At 38.0% G+C, this 22,096-nt stretch overlaps 4 protein-coding genes across 6 annotated transcripts; all 4 read right to left on the bottom strand.

The window, feature by feature from the left end:
* Nucleotides 1–1,736: 1,736 nt before the first annotated feature.
* On the bottom strand, nucleotides 1,737–3,821 carry LOC146478232 (uncharacterized). The gene is made up of 2 exons (XM_085111768.1): nucleotides 3,661–3,821; nucleotides 1,737–3,216 (listed from the first exon to the last, which is right to left on the bottom strand). Exons 1-2 carry the CDS (start codon nucleotides 3,699–3,701, stop codon nucleotides 2,523–2,525), a joined length of 735 nt encoding a protein of 244 aa, XP_084967894.1. The 5' UTR covers nucleotides 3,702–3,821; the 3' UTR covers nucleotides 1,737–2,522.
* A 547-nt stretch (nucleotides 3,822–4,368) lies between these two features.
* On the bottom strand, nucleotides 4,369–7,123 carry LOC146478231 (trace amine-associated receptor 8b-like; the record flags this gene model as incomplete). Its single annotated transcript, XM_085111684.1, has 1 exon — nucleotides 4,369–7,123. A coding segment is annotated over one exon (861 nt), but the record flags the coding sequence as incomplete, so codon positions are not given.
* Nucleotides 7,124–7,912: 789 nt separating this feature from the next.
* Nucleotides 7,913–14,996, bottom strand: LOC146478230 (uncharacterized). Of its 3 annotated transcripts, none has more exons than XM_085111767.1 (2): nucleotides 14,565–14,996; nucleotides 7,913–9,351 (listed from the first exon to the last, which is right to left on the bottom strand). In XM_085111767.1, exons 1-2 carry the CDS (start codon nucleotides 14,603–14,605, stop codon nucleotides 8,640–8,642), a joined length of 753 nt encoding a protein of 250 aa, XP_084967893.1. In that variant the 5' UTR covers nucleotides 14,606–14,996; the 3' UTR covers nucleotides 7,913–8,639. The 3 variants fall into 3 exon arrangements, with proteins under 3 accessions (XP_084967893.1, XP_084967891.1, XP_084967892.1); XM_085111765.1 differs by lacking the exon at nucleotides 14,565–14,996 and adding an exon at nucleotides 9,803–10,169 and having other exon boundaries at nucleotides 7,913–9,360; XM_085111766.1 differs by lacking the exon at nucleotides 14,565–14,996 and adding an exon at nucleotides 9,803–10,169.
* Nucleotides 14,997–19,033: 4,037 nt separating this feature from the next.
* On the bottom strand, nucleotides 19,034–21,049 carry LOC146478229 (uncharacterized). The gene is made up of 2 exons (XM_085111707.1): nucleotides 20,929–21,049; nucleotides 19,034–20,484 (listed from the first exon to the last, which is right to left on the bottom strand). The coding sequence occupies exons 1-2, from the start codon at nucleotides 20,967–20,969 to the stop codon at nucleotides 20,346–20,348; spliced, it is 180 nt and encodes a 59-aa protein (XP_084967833.1). The 5' UTR covers nucleotides 20,970–21,049; the 3' UTR covers nucleotides 19,034–20,345.
* Between the last annotated feature and the right edge of the window lie 1,047 nt (nucleotides 21,050–22,096).

Genomic DNA, 22,096 nt, shown 5'->3' with positions numbered 1-22,096 from the left:
CGTTGAAATAAACAGCGTTGAGTTTCTTCTGGTCGAGTTATTGATACTTGCCATCAAAAAGTAACGTTCACTTCACAGTCAAAAGGGAGACTTTTGTTCAATGGTGTACGCCATGAAGCCAAAATAGCTTGCTTGATATCTCTCTTGAATAAGGCATAGGCTATCGGGTTAAGCGCCGAGTTTGTGACCAGTAAGATATGTCGGACCGACCACACGACCGAGGAAATCGAGGAAAACCCGAAAATGTCACAAACGCTGGTATACACATCGACTGAATAACAAATAATAAACAATCCCACCACGCTTACCACGACGCTAACATTGTAATTTTTTCGTCTGTCGTCTCGAAAATGGACTCCTATGTTGGAGAGTTGAGTGCGATAGTCGAATCTTCAATTCTTCTTCGTTTGGCGCATCGGTCTTTCCTTACAATATAAACAATGTGAAATGCAAAGAAAGGAAACAAAACGCGGGGAGCAACCTCGAAGGAGAACATAAATATCGGGACGAGATATTTCAGAGCCGTCTCTTTGTTGTGCAGGTATATCGGCGTGAATAGGAACACGCGAGTTATCATCAGTATTACCCAAGCTGTAAAAATCCAGCGCGCGATACAGATCGGTGTCATGGCCCTCTTGTGCTTGAGTGGCGACGTGAGAGAGACATATCGATCTACAGTCATAATAAAAAGGTTAGTGACCGACGAGTAGAGAAATAACCACTGTATCGCCTGCCTTGTAACCAACCAGTCCTTGGTGGTACAAGAATCCATTTTCCAGCACGTGTGAAAAAGCGGGATGTAAGTCAAACTAACTAAGAGGTCCGCTTTGGCCAGCGAAATAATAAACCAGTTGGTCTTTCTTTGAAGATGCTGTTTTGTAGCTATCAGGTAAATAACGCCAGCATTTCCGGACACACCAAGAATTGTTATAAGCCAAGCAATAACCCAAAACCATGGTTCTATTTTCTCAGCCATGAAAGCGCGCGCAAAATCCAATGTTCAGTGATTTGAAGGCGAACACAAACTACTTTACTTTTGATGTACTCGCCGAGTAAATTATGTGCGTAATTTAACTGAACATGTGCAATAGTTACTTTTAATTTCCTATGGACTGCCTTTGTTTCCTTAAATGTTATAAATATTGTTATATTACCTTTGTTTTATTTGCCTCTTTGCCTTTCATCTTACAGTACACAGGAGGAAATGGTTGTGATTGTGAATAAATGTTCGCGTCTTTATTTTAAAGTTGAACGCCCTGTTGCTCAGCTAATTATATAGGTCCAAGTAAATTTCCTGACACGGGAAAATAGCGCGGGTGATTGCTTTTGTAGCATTATTTGCAGAAGTTAGATCAAAGAGTAAATAGACAAGTTGTTTCAGTTGTGAGTCGATAAGCCCTTTGAGAAATTTTTTAAATGATGAGTTCAGTCATCCTTTTGAAAAACATGTGCGATTATTTTTGAAATTTATAACATTATCGATCCCTTCGACATACGATTAAAAGAAATTAAATATGGGAGTTCAATGAAACTATCATTTCGATCAAAATAAGATATCCTTGAACAGAGAAAGATCTGTTTTTGAACAATAAGTTGGTTTGTTCCGATGATCTCGCCTTGTAATTGTCCTGTTTATTCTTTTCTGTTGCAAAATAACAGGCGTGACCTTATCCCCCAAAATTAACACGCCTAGTTTTCTTTTTTGTCAAAAGGTAACAAATTAAGTACAACAAGGATTGATGTGGATTTTTAAAGTTTATTACAATAATTCATGTCATCATCATCATTATCATCATCATCATCATCAAAGTTCCTTACAATTCCTTACTGTAAAAATTCACAAAGCTCAGCTAAGCTAAATTTTTAATCAATTCAGTTTAATTTTGTATGGTTTTTATGATTGATGGCCTTAAGCCTTACTCAATAGTCGTAGAAAATAACCTATATTTAAGAGACAGCCAACCGTATCATTAAATATTTAACACATGCATGCACTAATCTTCAATCAGTCCTACTTATTTCGTTAATAAACATGTAAAATACGATCAGCTATAAAAAGCAAACTCATTCACGTTATGGGACCATTTTTCTTGCTAAATATTAATTACTTAAATGAAATATTGCGTTTGCATTTACTGCACAATTTCTTGAATCTGTTAATAATATATGAAATCATAAAATATTGTGATCCTCGGCCAGGTGGTTCAAAAGCCGATTAACACTAATCCCCGATTAGAAGCTAACCCAGCTTTTCGTCGGGCTCATTAAAAATGTTTTTTAAAGGGTAACTGTTTTAAGGAAATATTAAAATTGAAAGTCTTATTAAAGTATAACTTACAATATGGACCAAAACTGCTGAAAATCTTTAAATATTTATGAAAATATATTAAACTCGAATCAAAGTTAATCGGTCTTTGAACAACTGTGCCCTGGTTTCTACTCCTAGCTGTTTATAACGAAATAAAATGTAGACTTGAATATTCAGTCTCTTTCTAGTAGTCGGCTTCTTCCCCGCCATTTTCCTAGCGTGCCTGTCCTGCCTCGTCTTCAGGTTGGGGCTCATCAACCTCCGTGGTGACATCAATGCTTCTTTCGCTTTGTAAAAAAGCTGGGTCACGTGACACTTTTATTGTTAACAAGCCTTCTTTTGACAAGTGTGACGTTACTGAGTTAAGATCCGCGTCATCGGGTATCTTGACGCGACGACTGTAATTACGAAGGAAACCGCCTTCCTCTGATCTTCGGTTTCCAGTGATCGTCAGCTCTTGTCCACGACGTTGGATCTTGATCTCTTCGGGTTTGAATCCTCTGAGATCCAGCTGAGTTGCATATTGTGTACATGTATGATGTCGATCACATGTCGCTTTCCGTTCAACTCGCCTGATCCCTTGGAGTAACAGCGCACTGCCATCCCGGCTAAAACGTGGCGTCACAGAAGTGGGATCGACTCCGTGGGGAAGTTTGATGACTTTCTTGAACTCGCTGCTTTCAAAGCCATTTTCGTCCTCTGTTCGATGCTGGCCATGTAAGGTTATGTTTTCGCTATCAACAGCAACAGAGATTTCTTCAGGCCTGTACTGATTCAATCGCAAGGCAGCAATTTTGATTGGACCATGTTGTCTGCCTGCTTCTTGCTCATGCGCTAAAGCGATCTCTCTCCACAGATCGTTGAAAAAACCACAGACCGGGGCAACTTGATCGTAGAAACTGCGGTAGCTGAAAGCAAAAAGAAAGGGAAGGAAATTAGATCTAGTTTGAAACTTGGCTAGCTGCAAATATTGTTTCTGAAAGCGTATGAAAAAATAGCTTCATGTCTTCAAGTAACGTTAGGCCTAGATTCTAAAGTGAATAACTGAAACGAGACACCGTACAATCTTTTATAAAAATCAACTGAAATGGAACTTTATAAAGCGATGTGCTAACGAACACTTTCTCAGTAATAATAAGCTGAGATAAATCAAGATGAAAACACTAAAAACATGAAATGTGTAACAAGATTTTCACAATATATGCGTTTTTGATTGCATGAAACCTAATAAAGGCAAAGTTATCAACATTGTCTTCTGATGCGCGATTTAACCTTAACAGGAACTTATATTTCCTATATTTGAATTAATATTAGTAAATAGAAATGAGAAAAATAACTCTTTAAAAACTCACCTGTATGGCTGAATCGGTGGGAGTCTGACACCAAGCGCCATGTCTTCTTGAGTCTTCTTGAGTTTTGTTGTAGTTTCCTCTTCTTGCAAATCTTGATACCTCTGAGAAGTTTGTGAACTGTTTGAACAACGCTCAGCGAGAAACTACTTTTATAGTGGACGATTTCTTTCTAGAACAGTTGATCGCTACTAAAATTAAACCCTTTGTCAGCGCTCCGTAAGGATGACCCGTAACTGATTCATCCTGACAAAATGTGATGAGGTAAAAATAGTATTTTTGTGTCATGTTCCAGCAAAATGGAAAAAATTTATGGAAACGTTTTCCATCATTCGCCAAAAATTGTAAAATCAGCAGTTTATCTATCGAAAAGGGCTGAATGGAGAATCTGATGTCATTTCCAAAACAACAACAAAGTGATGGGGACAAAATGGCGGACAAGCGAAAAATATCTTCTGTGGCGATTTACACGGCAAAATATCCCATTATAACAAATAGAACAAGACGGAATTGATAGCAGTGTTGCCTTGGTTCTTTCCTTGGTCGGACTTCATAAAGAAAAGGGCCTGCAGATATTTATTACAGCATTATCTCGGCCATTTTCTGCAGGAAAAGCTGACGTTAGATCAGTTGACTGTCGACGTTTGTAATGGAACTGGACGAGTGCACAAAGTCAGTCCCTATCAATGTTTGGGTAAGCTGAGTTAGTTCAGAGGGCAAACGGAGAAAAGGATAGTGGTTTGACACTTTTTTCGCTGTAAGATATAGAGAAAAACATTTTATAATAAAACTTTCAGCACAACCTTTGAGGATTCTTATAGTTAGATTTTTTCTTTGGCAGTATTTTGTTCAAATGTGTTTCTGTTTCTAACTGCTACCTTGGCTAACATGTCATGAGCTAAACGATTGCTGGATAACTTTCCCAATTTACCAATAATTTCAGTTTTGCACGAATAAACAACAAATAGTTTTCCTTACTACGTCATTATACTGTAAATGGCGATTTCGATTAAGCTGAATGATAATTATATAACTAGTAGTAATCAAAGATTAAAGTGCGTCGCCTAAGTCCTTTAGGCACTTAGGTGGGTTTCATAAATCATGCCAAGGTTACGGGAAAATGTAAGTATAGTTGCAAAACAATAGGTTATTGTTTGCGAACAATCGTTAACATTTATGTTATTTTTAAAACGCTTTATGCAACCAGTCCCAAATGTTAACAGGGCATCCCACCAAGGGTACGGCGGGGGTATGTTTAATGCAACCCTTACCAAATCAGACCTTGGTGATTCCTCGCGAAACGAGGTTAATAAAATCCGAAGGCCCGACCGAAGCTTTAAGCCGCGCGAATTCGAGTGAAAAATATATTTATATATATATTTCTTTGAAAGTGTCTGCAATGTTACCAGGTAAAAGTGAAATACAAAGTTTGAATGACGTCAGACAAAGGGAAGGTTGCTAGGCAACAACAGGTTGGAGGACAGACAAGCATCAGACGTAGTTTGTTCAAGCGAAATTTGCATATATCGGGAAAGTTTTGGTTTCAGTGCCGGATCAAATCTCAACTGCCATGTTCATCAATATTCACTGGAAGGAAATATGTCTGCAGAATCTTTTCCATTTCTGCCAGAAATCTTTTTTGTGAAAGATTGCTTTAAAGTAATTACACGTTTTTTCGCCATGGTAAAATAATTTTCCGTGGGAAATATATTCATTGAACAGGACAACGCTGCACTCCCGTTGTACCGTTTTCTCTTGAGCGGAGGTCATTTTCAGAGTCAAGTGAATTGTGGAACGTCAGTAGGTGGTATATACATCTCTGGTTGTTAACCTGATTGGTGAACAAAGTCGAGATGTTATCGGTCATTTGTCAGTAAGCCGTGATGTTATTGGCTGCTGATCGATCCGTCTCTTTGCCACACTGTGGTGGCAGTCTTTTTTATCCGCTCTGAAGGTGTACACTTCAGCGGAATTGATTATTAAAATTTTACTCAATGTGTGCGATTCTTTTTCAGGGGTCTCTGAGGCCGTTTCAGAATGGTGACTCCTTCCGTTACTGCGCATGCGTTCCGAACATTTGAAGATGGTCCAAGAGGTGGTGCCCACTTACTATATTTATGACGGTGGAATCCTAAACTACAACTGAGGGTAACCACACATTTTTCAGAGATAATTGAACTTCAATGTAAGGAAAATGCTATTCACTGTTATGTTTTTAAAATAAAGCTTATTTCTCAATTTTTTGAGTGTCCGGTCGCTTGATTTTCTCTGAAAAATGCTTGGCCTCCCCCCTATTTTAATTTTCGATTCAATAGCCCTTGCTAAGATCTGCTTTTCCCGTATAGTCATAAACTGCGCAAAAATACCCCCGTATTATAGTAAGCACCGTGCTTAAGACAATCAAAAGCTATTGTATCGTCTGTAAGTGAGCCATTACAAGTAGAAATACATTTGTGGCTATTCATGGCCTTCTTGACACTCGGTGTGCTCAGAGTAGACAACCTTTAACTGGCTAGAGAGGGCTGAATATCGTTGAAATAAACGGCGTTGAGTTTTTTGTGGTCCAGTTATTCATATATACTTGTCACATTTAAGAAAGTGAGTTTCAGTTCACAGTCGAAGGGTAAACTTGGTTGTTCAATGGTGTACGCCATGAAGATAAAATAGCTTGCTTGATATCTCTCTTGAAAAAGGCATAAGCTATCGGGTTAAGCGCCGAGTTTGTTACCAGTAAGATATGTCGGACAGACCACACGACCCCGGAAATCGAGGAAAACCCGAAAATGTCAGAAACGCTGGTATACACATCGACTGAATAACAAATAATAAACAATGCCACCACGCTCACCACGACGCTAATATTGTAATTTTTCCGTCTATCGTTCCGAAAATGGACTCTTATTGATGGGGATTTGAGTTCGATAGTCGAATCTTCAATTCTTCTTCGTTTGGCGCACCGGTTTTTCCTTACAATATAAACTATGTGAAATGCAAAGAAAGGAAGTAAAACGCAAGGAGCAACCTCGAAGGAGAACATAAGTATCGGGACAAGATATTTCAGAGCCGTCTCTTTGTTGTGCAGGTATATCGGCGTAAATATAAACACGCGAGTTATCATCGGTATTACCCAAGCCGTAAAAACCCAGCGGGCGATACGGGTCGGTGTCATGGCCCTCTTGTGCTTGAGTGGCGACGTGAGAGAGATATAACGATCTACGGTCATAATAAAAAGGTTAGTGACCGACGAGTAGAGAAATAACCACTGTATCGCCTGCCTGGTAACCAACCAGTCCATGGTGGTACAAGAATCCATTTTCCAGCACGTGTGAAAAAGCCGGATGTAAGTCAAACTAAGTAAGAGGTCAGCTTTGGCCAGCGAAAGAATAAACCAGTTGGTCTTTCTTTGAAGATGCTGTTTTGTAGCTATCAGGTAAATAACGCCAGCATTTCCGGACACACCAAGAATTGTTATAAGTTAAGCAATAACCCAAAACCATGGCTCTATTTTCTTAGCCATTAAAATTGCAAAATCCAATGGTCAGTGATTTGAAGGCGAACACTAACTACCGTGTACTTTTGATGTAATCGCTGAGTAAATTATGAGCGTACTTTAACTGAATATGTGCAATAGTTACTTTTAATTTCCTATGGGCTGTCTTTGTTTCCTTAAATGTTATGAATATTATTATGTTACGTTTGTTTTATTTGTCTTTAGACCTTTTATCTGACAGTTCACAAGAGGAAATGGTTGTGATTGTGAATAGTAAATGTTCGCTTCTTTATTTCAAAGTTGAACGCTCTGTTTCTCGGCTAATTAGCTCCAAGTAAATTTCCGCACGGGAAAATAGTGCGGGTGATTGCTTTCGTAGCATATTTGCAGAAGTTAGATCAAAGAGTAAATAGACAAGTTGTTTCAGACGTGAGTCGATAACCCCCTTGAGAAATTCGTTAAATGATGACTTTAGTCATCCTTTTGGAAAACATGTGCGGTTTTTTTCGAAATTTACAACATTATCCCTTCGTCATATAATTAAAAGACGTTAAATGTGGAAGTTCAATAAAACCTATCATTTCGATCAAAATAAGATAACCTTGTCCAAACAAAGATCTGTATTTGAACAATAAGTTGGTTTGTTCCGATGATCTCGCCTTTTAATTGTCCTGTTTATTCTTTTGTGTTGCAAAATAACAGGCGTGACCTCATCCCCCCAAAATTAATACGTTTTCTTTTTTGTCAAAAGGCAACAAGGATTGCTCTGGATTTTTAAAGTTTATTACAATAATTCATGTCATCATCTCATCAAAGTTACAATTCCTTACTGTAAAAATTCACAGAGCTCAGCTAAGCTAATTTTTGTAATGAATTCAGTTTAATTTTGTATGTTTTTATGATTGATGGCCTTAAGCCTTACTAAATAGTCGTACAAAATAACCTATATTAAAGAGACAGGCAACCGTATCATTAACTATTTAACACATGCATGCACTAATCTGTAGTTCCTACATAAAATACTGTAAAATACGATCAGCTATAAAAAGCAAACTTCTTCACGTTATGGGACCATTTTTCTTGCTAAAATTAATTACTTAAATCAAATATTGCGTTTGCATTCACTGCACAATTTCTTGAATCTGTTAATAATATATGAAATCATAAACATGATATTGTGATCCTGGGCCAAGGTTGTTCAAAAGCCGATTAACACTAATCCCCAATTAGAAGCTAACCCAGGTTTTCGTCTGGCTCGTTAAAAATGTTTTAAGCAACTGGGTAACTGTTTTAAGCAAACAGTAAAACTGAAAGTCTTATTAAAGTATGAATTGCATTAGGGACCAAAAATGTTTATGAAAATCTTTAAACATTTATGAAAAAATGTTAAACTCGAATCAAAGTTAATCGGTCTTTAAACAACTGTGCCCTGGTTTCTACTCCTAGCTGTTTATAACGAAATAAAATGTAGACTTAAATATTCAGTGTCTTTTTAGTAGTCGTCTTCTTCCCCGTCATTTTTCGAGCGTGCCTCTCCTGCCTCGTCTTCAGGTTGGGGCTCATCAACCTCCGTGGCGATATCAATGCTTCTTTGGCTTTGTAAAAAGGCTGGGTCACGTGACGCTTCTATCGTCAACAGGCCTTCTTTTGAAAAGCGTGTTGTCACTGAGTTGACATCTGCATCATCAGGTATCTTGACGCGACGACTGTAGTTACGCAGGGAAGCGCCTTCCTCCGATCTTTGGTTTCCAGTGATCGTCAGCTCTTGTCCACGACGTTGAATCTTGATCTCTTCGGGTTTGAATCCTCTGAGATCCAACTGAACTGCATATTTTCTATGATATCGATCACCCTTCGCTTTCTTTTCAACTCGCTTGATCCCTTCGAGTAACAGCGCACTGCCATCTAGGCTAACACGTGACGTCACAGAAGCCGGATCGACTCCCTGGGGAAGTTTGATGACTTTCTGGAATTCGCTGCTTTCAAAGCCATTTTCTTCCTCTATTCGATGCTGGCCATGTAAGGTTATGTTTTCGCTATCAACATCAACAGAGATTTCTCCAGGCCTGTACTGTTTCAGTAGCAAGGAAGCAATCTTGATTGGACCATGTTGTCTGCCTGCTTCTTGCTCATGCGCTAAAGCGATCTCTCTCCAGAGATCGTTGATAAAGCCACAGACCACCGGGGCAACTTGATCGTAGTGACTGCGGTAGCTGAAAGGAAAATGAAAGGGAAGGAAATTAGTTTTATTTGGAAACTTGGCTAGCTGCAAATATTCTCTCTGAAAGCGTACTAAAAAAGAGCTACATGTATACAAGACACCTTTAGCTTAGTTCTAAAGTGAATAACTAAAACAAAACACCGTACGATCTTTTATAAAAATCAACTGATATGGAACTGTTTAAAACGATTTGCTGACGAACACTTTCTTAGTGAAAATAAGCTGAGACAAATTGAGATGAATACACTAAAAGAAATGAAAAGTTATAACAAGATTGTACTATTTGAAACCTAATAAAGGTCAAGGCAAAGTTACTAACATTGTCGTCCGAGGGGCGATTTTAACCGTACTGAGGAACTGATATTTCCTAAGCTTAAGTTGTTTTAATCAATATTAGTAGAAAGAAATGAGAAAATAAGTCTTTCAAAACTCACCTGTATGGCTGATAGGGTGGGAATCTGACACCAAATGCCATGTCTTCTTGAGTCTTCTTGAGTTTTGTTGTAGTTTCCTCTTCTTGCAAATCTTGATTCTTCTGAGAAGTTTGTGAACTGTTTGAACAACGCTCGGCAAGAAACTACTTTTATAGTGGACGATTTCTTTCTAGAACAGTCGATCGCTACTAAAATTAAACCCTTTGTCAGCGCTCCGTAAGGATGACTGGTAACTGATTCATCCTGACAAAACCCTTTGTCAGCGCTCCGTAAGGATGACCGGTAACTGATTCATCCTGACAAAATGTGATGAGGCAAAAATAGTATTTTTGTGTCATGTTCCAGCAAAATCGAGAAATTTGCGCTAAAAATTGTAAAATCAGCAGTTTTATCTAACGTGAAAGGGCTGAAGGGAGAATCTGACGTCATTTCCAAAACAACAACAAAGTCATGGGGACAAAATGGCAGACATGCGAAGAATATGTTCTGTGGCGAGGTCCACGCCAAAATATCCCATTATAACACGTAGAACAAGAAGGAATTGATAGCAGGAATGCATTGGTTCTTCCCTTTGTCGGACTCCATAAAGAAAAAGGCCTGCAGGTATTTATTACAGCATTATCTTTGCTATTTTCTGCAGAGGAAAAGCTTAGTGACGTTAGATCAGTTGACTGTCGACCTTTACAATGGAACTGGACGAGTGGACAAAGTCCTAATCGATGTTTGGGTAAATTGAGTTACTTCAGAGGGCATTATTTTGTTCAAATTTATTTCTCTTTCGTCTAACGTGTCATGGGCTAAACAAATGTTGGATAACTTTCCCAATTTACCAATAATTTCAGTTTTGCACGAATAAACAACAAATCGTGTTCCTTAGTACGTCATTATACTGTAAATGGCGATTCCAAATCAGCTGAATGATAATTATGGAAATAATAATTAGTATGTCTGCAGAATTTGTGTCTATTATTTTGGCCCTAGACCGGCAACCTTGGCTCTAGCCAACCGTGGGGAAATACTTTTATGGTGGCATTTTATGAATTTACTAGGCGCAGGCAGCAATTTTTTCAAAAGTGTCCCTTAATTTTTCAGATAAGTAAATTATGATCATCCGGGTAAGTGAAGTCCTGGGAAGGACTGTTTGAGGTGACTTTGACTGACGTTTCGACAACCAACCAGAGTCGAGTCAAGTGAATTGTGGAACGTCAGTAGGTGGTATACACGTCTCTGGTTGTTAACCTGATTGGTCAACGAAGTCGAGATGTTATTGGTCGTTTGTCAGTAAGCCGTGATGTTATTGGTTGTGAACACTGTAAAAAGTGATTGGTGCGCTTCGATCCGTCTTAGTTGCAACACTGTGGTGGCAGTTTTCTTTTTTATCTGCTCTCAAAGAGTACACTTCAGTGGAATTGATTTGTAAAATTTTTTCAATGTGTGCGATTTTTGTTCAGGGGTCTTTGGGCCGACTCCACACGGATTTGTCTTCAAATGTTCAGTTTTAAAAATTAAGTTTCCTTCAATCATTGCCGTTCGTATATACGTGACGATGCGTGTTTCAAAAGTTTTTATTTTGATAAGTTTTTCACTCTGAATATGTTTTCAAGAATTCACGTTTCGTGGATCGAATGAAACGGAATAAAAAGTTAATGCCGCATAGAACGTTTAAGCTTGTACGGGTTTTAAAGATATTAGAGAGTTTTGGTATTATAGTCGACTCCCCATAACTCGAACCCTCGCTAACTCGAACCTCGCGCTAACTCGAACCAATTTTCCTTTCCCTTCTGGTCATTTTCTGTATGATTTTACCCTCGATAACTCGAACTCCCGATAACTAGAACCTTTTTTAACTTCCCTTGAAGGTTCGAGTTGTCGGGAGTCGACTGTATGTTAACGGCAAACGGTGGAAATCATGGACCACGTGGTGTTGTTACACTACACTTGCCGCTCTGCAGTTTTCAGTTTCTAAGAAAAAATTAGAAGCTTTTCGTTAGGATCAAAGGCCAGAATTATTTTGAACTATTCTCATCTATGTATTCATATATTTTTTTTCTTTGAAAACATAAACGCGAATCTCACGTTTGCCGTAAACGCGATTGTAAGGCCCGGTTCAGACGCCGTACTTCAAATGAGCCGAATCGAATTTGAATTTAGACCGATCCAAATTATTAATCCCGGCTGAAATGATTCAGACGCCGAAATGAATTCAGTCGAAATTAATACACTGAAGCATTTTATGACTAAAGAACATATTATGACTAAAGAACATTGTAGATTTATAATAATTTCTGCATTTGATTTGGCCCATGGCGGTTACGGCTACGGAGTCTGAATCACAGCCAGTCCACAGTCGTTATTCCAGGCTAACCCAGGCGGGAAAAAACGATTGCGCCGATCGGCTTTTCTGAATTGATTCAGACGCCGTATTTCACATGAACGTAATTCGTTGAATTGGACTCGGCTCATGTTAAGTACGGCGTCTGAACCGGGCCTAAATCTCTCTATTATAATGGTCCCTTATCTTGATTGATTTGATCTGAGTATCATAAAACCTTCTCCAGTCATTTTATGGTTCTGGAACTAGTGGTTCTAAAATTAATTAGTGGTTGGTATTGTCTGTCCTTTTCAATGCTGTTAATAAGAAAACACTGTGGAGCGGATTTTAATACGACGTCTCTAACGTAGGCCGTTTCAGAATGGTGACTCCTTCTGTTACTGCGTATACGTTCCGCGCATCTGGAGATGGTCAAAGAGGCTGTGCCCACTTACTCTGTTTATGCCGGTGGAATCCAAAGCGAAAAGTGGGGGGTAGCCATACATTTTCAGAGATGATTGAACTTCAATGGAAGGAAAATGCCATTCACTGTGTGATGTATTTAAAGCTTAAAGTTTTAGAGTGTCCGGTCGCATGATTTTCTCTGAAAAATGCTTGGTTTTCTTCTTTTTTTATTTTCAATTTAAATTGCCCTTTGCTAAAATCCGCTTCTCCTGTATAGTCATAAACTTCGCAAAAATACCTCCATATTACAGTAATTTCATCTGACAGCCAGTTCACGAGAGGAAATGGTTGTGATTGTGAATAAATGTTCGCTTCTTTATTTGAAAGTAGAACGCTCTGGTTAAATGTGGAAGTTCAATAAAACCTATCATTACGATCAAAATAAGATAACCTTGTCCGAACAAAGATCTGTATTTGAACAATAAGTTGGTTTGTTCCGATGATCTCGCCTTCTAATTGTCCTTTCTATTCTTTTGTGATTCAAAATAACAGGCGTGACCTCATCCCCCAAAATTAATACGTTTTCGTTTTTGTCAAAAGGTAACAAATTAAGTACAACAAGGATTGCTCTGGATTTTTAAAGTTTATTACAATAATTCATGTCATCATTTCATAAAAGTTACAATTCCTTACTGTAAAAATTCACAAAGCTCAGCTAAGCTAAATTTGTAATCAATTCAGTTTAATTTTGTATGTTTTTTTATAATTACATGAAACAAGAAATATGAGTGATAGGAACCGACGTTTCGGTGCATCTTGCGCCATTATCAAGGTACATAATTAATGATAAAAAGCGGTTTGTAAAGGCTAAGTTGAAGCGAATTTGCATAATTATTTACCTTGATAATGGCGCAAGATGCACCGAAACGTCGGTTCCTATCACTCATATTTCTTGTTTCATGTATTTCTAAATCATTTCTTTTAAGACTTTTTTATAATTGATGGCCTTAAGCTTTACTCAATAGTCATAGAAAATAACCTATAGTAAAGAGACAGCCAACCGTATCAGCTCTTGTCCACGACGTTGGATCTTGACGTCTTCGGGTTTGAATCCACTGAGATCCAACTGAACTGCATTTTTTCTATGATATCGATCACCTCGCTTGATCCCTTCTAGAAACAGCGCACCGCCATCTGCGCTAACACGTGACGTCACAGAAGTCGGATCGACTCCCTGAGGAAGTTTGATGACTGTCTTGAACTCGTTGCTTTCAAACCCATTTTTGTCCTCTGATCGATGCTGGCCATGCAAGGTTATGTTTTCGCTATCAAATTTAAGGAGTCTGCACTGTTTTACTACACGGCACCTCCACACCATCCGTACTCTCAGTAGTTTTATCCATCATTATGTCCATAAAGAAATGATGTAATATTGTCTCTCTTAATTAATTATATATTTTGTCCTTTTATATTTTAATCCTTGATTAGTCCATGTTGTCTGCCTGCTTCTTGCTCATGCACTAAGGCGATGTCTCTCCTGACAGATCGTGGATAAAGCGACAGACCGGGGCAACTTGATCGTAGAAACTGCGGTAGCAGAAAGCAAAATGAAAGGGAAGGAAATTAGTTCTAGTTCGAAACTTGGCTAGCTGTAAATATTCTTTCTGAAAGCGTACGAAAAAATAGCTACACGTATTCAATTAACTTTAAGCCCAGATACTAAAGTGAATAACTGAAACGAGACACCCCGCGATCTTTTATAAAAATCAACTGAATTGGAACTTTATAAAGCGATTTGCTAACGAACACTTTCTCAGTAAAAATAATTAAGCTGAGAAAAATCGAGATGAAAACAATAAATACATGAAAGTTGTAACAAGATTTCCACGATATATACGATTTTCATTGAAACCTAACAAAGGTTAAGGCAAAGTTACTAACATTGTCTTCCGATGGGCGATTTTAACCGTACAGAGGAACTGATATTTCCAATATTTTAATCAATATCAGTAAATAGAAATGAGAAAATAACTCTTTGAAACTCACCTGTATGGCTGATAGGTTGGGAATCTGACACCAAATGCCATGTCTTCTTGAGTCTTGTTGAGTTTTGTTGTAGTTTCCTCTTCTTGCAAATCTTGATTCTGCTGAGAAGTTTGTGAACTGTTTGAACCACGCTCAGCCAGAAACTACTTATATAGAGGACGATTTCTTTCTAGAACAGTCGATCGCTACTAAAATTAAACCCTTTGTCAGCGCTCCGTAAGGATGACCCGTAACTGATTGATCCTAACAAAATGTGATGAGGCAAAAACAATATTTTTGTGTCATGTTCCAGCAAAATCGAGAAATTTTTGGAAAGATTTTCCATCATTCACCAAAAATTGTAAAATCAGCAGTTTTATCTAAAGGTGGATTTCCACTGTCGCGTAAATTTTACGTGCGTACAGACGTGAATTTAGCTGGCTTTACGTACGTAAATTGATTAAGAAACGATGTATGAGCCGCGTGCGTAAACGTAACAAGTTGAACAGCACTCAACATGTCATGAGCTAAACGATTGCTGGGTAACTTTCCAAATTTACCAATAATTTCAGTTTTGCACGAATACATGTAAACAACAAATAGTTTTCCTTACTACGTCATTATACTGTAAATGACTACATCATTATACTGTAAATGGCGATTCCGAATCAGCTGAATGATAATTATATAACTATGTTTGCAGAATTTGTGGCTATTATTTTGGCTCTAGACAACCTTAGGGAAACACTTTTATGGTGGCATTTTATGAATTTACTAGTCGCAGGTAGCAATTGTTTCAACAATGTTTCTTCTGTTTTTCCTCTGTTTGAGGTGACTTTGACTGACGTTTCGACAACCTGAGCGGAAGTCATCTTCAGAGTCAAGTGAATTGTGGAACGTTAGTAGATGGTATATACGTCTCTGGTTGGTAACCTGATTGGTCAACGAAGTGGAGATGTTATTGGTCGTTTGTCAGTAAGCCGTGATATTTTTGGCTGTGAAGGCTGTAAAAAGTGATTGGTGCGTTTCGAGCCGTTTTTTTTGCCACACTGTGGTGGTAGTTTTTTTTTTTATCCACTCTCAAGGAGTACACTTCAACGGAATTGAATTTTAAAATTTTTCTCAACGTGTGCGATTTTTTTCAGAGGAATTTGGGCCGAGCCCACACTGATTTGTTGTTTTCAAATGTTCAGCTTCAAAAATTAAGTTTCCATCAATCTTTGCTGTGCATAAATACGTGATGATGCGTTTTTTAAAAAAAAGTTTTTATTTTGATAAGTTTTTTACTCTGAATATCCTTTCAAGAGTTCACGTTTCGTGGATCGACAGAAGTGACCACGTGACCATGTTTACCCTACATTATTTACCGCTCCCTGTTTTCACTTTCTCAGAAAAAAATGATCCAGTAGCTTATTAGTTAAGGCTAGAATTTTTTTGCACTAATCTCATCCATGTATTAATTATCTTTTTTGAAAACATAAACGAGAATCTTGCGTTTGCCTTTTGCCGTAAAGGCGATTCTAAATCTCTATAATTAATGGTCCCGCTTATTTTAGCTTGATTGATTAGTGAGTATAAAACCTCCTCCAGTCGTTTTCAGTTCTTTAACTAGTGGCTCTCAAATTATTGGGTTTGTATCCTCTATAGGTGGTTTTCACCTCACACATCGTCACGCAAGTGAAAAAATAAAATCCTCAACCATTTAATAGATTAAGTCAGAAAATTGATATGTTGTAGAAGGGTGATACATAAACAACGTGTGAAAGCCACAGGGCTGTGCGATATCTCCTAATCAAGTTATTCGAGAAAATGTACCACGGAAAATTACAGAGTTTAGTATGGGACGCCATGTTGGTGCCCCGTCTGATGGGCAGCAACATGGCGGCCGGAAACCAGCAAAAACATCTGGAGTTTACCTTGGCTATTTCAAAGCCTTTCTTCTCTCTGCTGAACTTTCACACATTGACATTAACGCTTCTATTACATGTTAGCTTATCAGACCTAAAATACACGAGACGGATCGATGTTTTCATGTACGTGACATGTTTAGAGCTGCAATCCTTCTGTCACGCACTGCGCAAAAATCTAAAATTCAAACTGCTCTATTTTCAAAACAAAGAATGCTATCCCGCTGAAAACAAGCAAGCCGATGGAAATTTAGATTTTCTTATATGTGATGAAGATAAAAACCCAAAATTGTGTTTAGTTATGAATTTCAGTTTTTTATGACGTCATGTGAAAACCAGGAATTCCTTTTAATGCAGTGAACAAGAAAGCACTGAGGAGGGGATTTTCATACGACGTCTCTAACTGAGGCCGTTTCAGTATTGTGACTTCTTCCGTTACTGCACATACGTTCCGCACATCTGAAGATGGCGACGAAAATGGGGGTCAAAGCCCACTTACTCTGTTTATGACGGTGGAATCCAAAACGAAAAGTGGGGGTAACCACACATTTTACAGAGATAATTGAACATCAATGGAAGGAAAATGCCATTCACTGTGTGATGTATTTTAAATTAAGGCTTAAATTTTTAGAGTTTCCGGTCGCTTGATTTTTTCTGAAAAATGCTTGGTTTTCCCCTATTTTCATTTTCGATTCAAATAACCCTTCCTAAGATCTGATTTTCCCGTATAGTCATCGTAACTGCGCAAAAATACCTCCGTATTATAGTAAGCACCGTGCTTAAGACAATCAAAAGCTGCTGTATCGCCTGTAAGTGGGCCATTACAAGTAGAAATATATTTGTGGCTATTCACGGCCTTCTTAACACTCGGTCTGGCCACAGTAGACAAAGTTTAACTGGCTAGAGAAGGTTGACTTTAGTTGAAATAAACGGCGTTGAGTTTCTTCTGGTCGAGTTATTAATACTTGCTATAAATAGTAACGTTCAGTTCACAGTCGAAGGGGAAACTTGGTTGTTAAATGGTGTACGCCATGAAGCAAAAATAGCTTGCTTGATATCTCTCTTGAATAAGGCATAAGCTATCGGGTTAAACGCCGAGTTTGTAACCATTAAGATATGTTGGACGGACCACACTACCCCGGAAATCGAGGAAAACTCGAAAATGTCACAAACGCTGGTATACACATCGACTGAATAACAAATAATAAACAATGCCACCACGCTCACCACGACGCTAACATTGTAATTTTTCCGCCTATCGTTCCGAAAATGGACTCTTATTGATGGAGATTTGAGTTCGAAAGTCGAATCTTTAATTCTTCTTCGTTTGGCGCACCGGTTTTTCCTTACAATACAAACTATGTGAAATGCAAAGAAAGGAAACAAAACGCTAGGAGCAACCTCGAAGCTGAACATAAATATCGGGACAAGATATTTCAGAGCCGTCTCTTTGTTGTGCAGGTATATCGGCGTGAATATGAACACACGAGTTATCATCGGTATTACCCAAGCCGTAAAGACCCAGCGGGCGATAAGGGTCGGTGTCATGGCCCTCTTGTGCTTGAGTGGCGACGTGAGAGAGATATAACGATCTACGGTCATAATAAAAAGGTTAGTGACCGACGAGTAGAGAAATAACCACTGTATCGCCTGCCTGGTAACCAACCAGTCCTTGGTGGTACAAGAATCCATTTTCCAGCACGTGTGAAAAAGCCGGATGTAAGTCAAACTAAGTAAGAGGTCAGCTGTGGCCAGCGAAAGAATAAACCAGTTGGTCTTTCTTTGAAGATGCTGTTTTGTAGCTATCAGGTAAATAACGCCAGCATTTCCGGACACACCAAATATTGTGATAAGCCAAGCAATAACCCAAAACCATGGTTCTATTTTCTCAGCCATGAAAGCGCGCGGAAAATCCACTGTTCAGTGATTTGAAGGCGAACAAAAACTAGTGTACTTTTGATGTAATCGCTGAGTAAATTATGTGCGTAATTTAACTGAACATGTGCAATAGTTACTTTTAATTTCCTATGGCCTGTCTTTGTTTCCTTAAATGTTATGAATATTATTATGTTACGTTTATTTTATTTGCCCATGTGCCTTTCATCTGACAGTTCACAAGAGGAAATGGTTGTTATTGTGAATAGTAAATGTTCGCTTCTTTATTTCAAAGTTGAACGCTCTGTTGCTCAGCTAATTAGGTCCAAGTAAATTTCCTGACACGGGAAAATAGTGCGGATGATTGCTTTCGTAGCATATTTGCAGAAATTAGATCAAAGAGTAAATAGACAAGTTGTTTCAGTTGGGAGTCGATAAGCCCTTTGAGAAATTTTTTAAATGATGAGTTCAGTCATCCTTTTGAAAAACATGTGCGATTATTTTTGAAATTTATAACATTATCGATCCCTTCGACATACGATTAAAAGAAATTAAATATTTTAAGTTTGTTCCGATGATCTCGCCTTCTAATTGTCCTGTCCATTCTTTTCTGTTGCAAAATAACAGGCGTGACCTCATCCCCCAAAATTAACACGCCTAGTTCTCTTTTTTGTCAAAAGGTAACAAATTAAGTACAACAAGGATTGCTCTGGTTTTTTAAAGTTTATTACAATATTTCATGTCATCATCATTATCAAAGTTCCTTACAATCCTTAATGCAAAAATTCACAAAGCTCAGCTAAGCTAATTTTTGTAATCAATTCAGTTTAATTTTGTATGTTTTTTTATGATTGATGGCCTTAAGCCTTACTCAATAGTCGTAGAAAATAACCTATATTAAAGAGACAGCCAACCATATCATTAAATATTTAACATATGAATACTCTAATCTTCAGTTCCTACTTCGTTAATAAACCTGTAAAATACGATCAGCTATAAAAAGCAAATTCCTTCACGTTATGGGACCATTTTTCTTGCTAAAATTAATTACTTAAATCAAATATTGCGTTTTCATTCACTGCACAACTTCTTGAATCTGTTAATAATATATGAAATAATAAAATGTTGTGATCCTCGGCCAGGTGGTTCAAAAGCCGATTAACACTAATCCCCGATTAGAAGCTAACCCAGCTTTTCGTCTGGCTCGTTAAAAATGTTTTTTAAAGGGTAACTGTTTTAAGGAAACAGTAAAACTGAAAGTCTTATTAAAGTATAATTTCAGCATTAGGGACCAAAAATGTTTATGAAAATCTTTAAATATTTATGAAAAAATGTTTAACTCGAATCAAAGTTAATCGGTCTTTAAACAACTGTGCCCTGGTTTCTACTCTTAGCTGTTTATAACGAAATAAAATGTAGACTTAAATATTCAGTCTCTTTCTAGTAGTCGTCTTCTTCCCCCCCCATTTTCCTAGCGTGCCTGTCCTGCCTCGTCTTCAGGTTGGGGCTCATCAACCTCCGTGGTGACATCAATGCTTCTTTCGCTTTCTAAAAAAGCTGGGTCACGTGACACTTTAATTGTTAACAAGCCTTCTTTTGACAAGTGTGACGTCACTGAGTTAAGATCCGCGTCATCGGGTATCTTAACGCGACGACTGTAATTACGAAGGAAACCGCCTGCCTCTGATCTTCGAATTCCAGTGATCGTCAGCTCTTGTCCACGACGTTGGATCTTGATCTCTTCAAGTTTGAATCCTCTGAGATCCAGCTGAGTTGCATATTTTGTATGATGTCGCTCACATGTTGCTTTCCGTTCAACTCGCCTGATCCCTTGGAGTAACAGCGCACTACCATCTCGGCTAAAACGTGGCGTCACAGAAGTGGGATCGACTCCCTGGGGAAGTTTGATGACTTTCTTGAACTCGCTGCTTTCAAAGCCATTTTCGTCCTCTGTTCGATGCTGGCCATGTAAGGTTATGTTTTCGCTATCAACATCAACAGAGATTTCTTCAGGCCTGTACTAATTCAATCGCAAGGCAGCAATCTTGATTGGACCATGTTGTCTGCCTGCTTCTTGCTCATGCGCTAAAGCGATCTCTCCCCACAGATCGTTGAAAAAACCACAGACCGGGGCAACTTGATCGTAGAAACTGCGGTAGCTGAAAGCAAAATGAAAGGGAAGGAAATTAGATCTAGTTTGAAACTTGGCTAGCTGCAAATATTGTTTCTGAAAGCGTATGAAAAAATAGCTTCATGTCTTCAAGTAACGTTAGGCCTAGATTCTAAAGTGAATAACTGAAACGAGACACCGTACAATCTTTTATAAAAATCAACTGAAATGGAACTTTATAAAGCGATGTGCTAACGAACACTTTCTCAGTAATAATAAGCTGAGATGAATCAAGATGAAAACACTAAAAACATAAAATGTGTAACAAGATTTCCACAATATATGCGTTTTTTATTGCATGAAACCTAATAAAGGCAAAGTTATCAACATTGTCTTCTGATGCGCGATTTAACCTTAACAGGAACTTATATTTCTTATATTTGAATTAATATTAGTAAATAGAAATGAGAAAAATAACTCTTTAAAAACTCACCTGTATGGCTGAATCGATGGGAGTCTGACACCAAGCGCCATGTCTTCTTGAGTCTTCTTGAGTTTTGTTTTAGTTTCCTCTTCTTGCAAATCTTGATTCTTCTGAGAAGTTTGTAAACTGTTTGAACAACGCTCAGCGAGAAACTACTTTTATAGTGAACGATTTCTTTCTAGAACAGTCGATCGCTACTAAAATTAAACCCTTTGTCAGCGCTCCGTAAGTATGACCCGTAACTGATTGATCCTGACAAAATGTGATGAGGTAAAAATAGTATTTTTGTGTCATGTTCCAGCAAAATGGAGAAATTTATGGAAACGTTTTCCATCATTCGCCAAAAATTGTAAAATCAGCAGTTTATCTATCGAAAAGGGCTGAATGGAGAATCTGATGTCATTTCCAAAACAACAACAAAGTGATGGGGACAAAATGGCGGACAAGCGAAAAATATGTTCTGTGGCGATTTATACACGGCAAAATATCCCATTATAACAAATAGAACAAGACGGAATTGATAGCAGTGATGCCTTGGTTCTTTCCTTGCTCGGAGTTCATAAAGAAACTGAGAGCCTGCAGATATTTATTACAGCATTATCTCGGCCATTTTCTGCAGGAAAAGCTGACGTTAGATCAGTTGACTGTCGACCTTTATAATGGAACTGGACGAGTGGACAAAGTCCCTTCAATATTTGGGTAAGTTGAGTTAGTTCAGAGGGCAAACGGAGAAAAGGATAGTGGTTTGACACTTTTTTCGCTGTAAGATATAGAGAAAAACATTTTATAATAAAACTTTCACCACAACTGTTGGGGATTCTTATAGGTAGAATTTTTCTTTGGCAGTATTTTTTTGAAATATATTTCTGTTTCTTATTGCTACCTTGGCTAACATGTCATGGGCTAAATGATTGCTGGGTAACTTTCCCAATTTACCAATAATTTCAGTTTTGCAGGAATAAACAACAAATAATTTTCCTTACTACGTCATTATACTGTAAATGTCGATTTCGAATAAGCTGAATGATAATTGTATAACTAGTAGCAATCAAAGATTAAACTGCGTCGCCTAAGACCTTTAGGCACTTAGGTGGGTTGCATAAATCATGCCAAGGTTACGGGAACATGTAAGTATAGTTGCAAAACAATGGGTTATTATTTGCGAACAATCGTTAAC

Source organism: Pavona decussata, unplaced genomic scaffold, assembly GCF_977016875.1.
Source record: "Pavona decussata unplaced genomic scaffold, jaPavDecu1.1 SCAFFOLD_64, whole genome shotgun sequence".
Taxonomy (NCBI): domain Eukaryota; kingdom Metazoa; phylum Cnidaria; class Anthozoa; order Scleractinia; family Agariciidae; genus Pavona; species Pavona decussata.
This window is presented reverse-complemented; position numbering and strand designations above follow the sequence as displayed.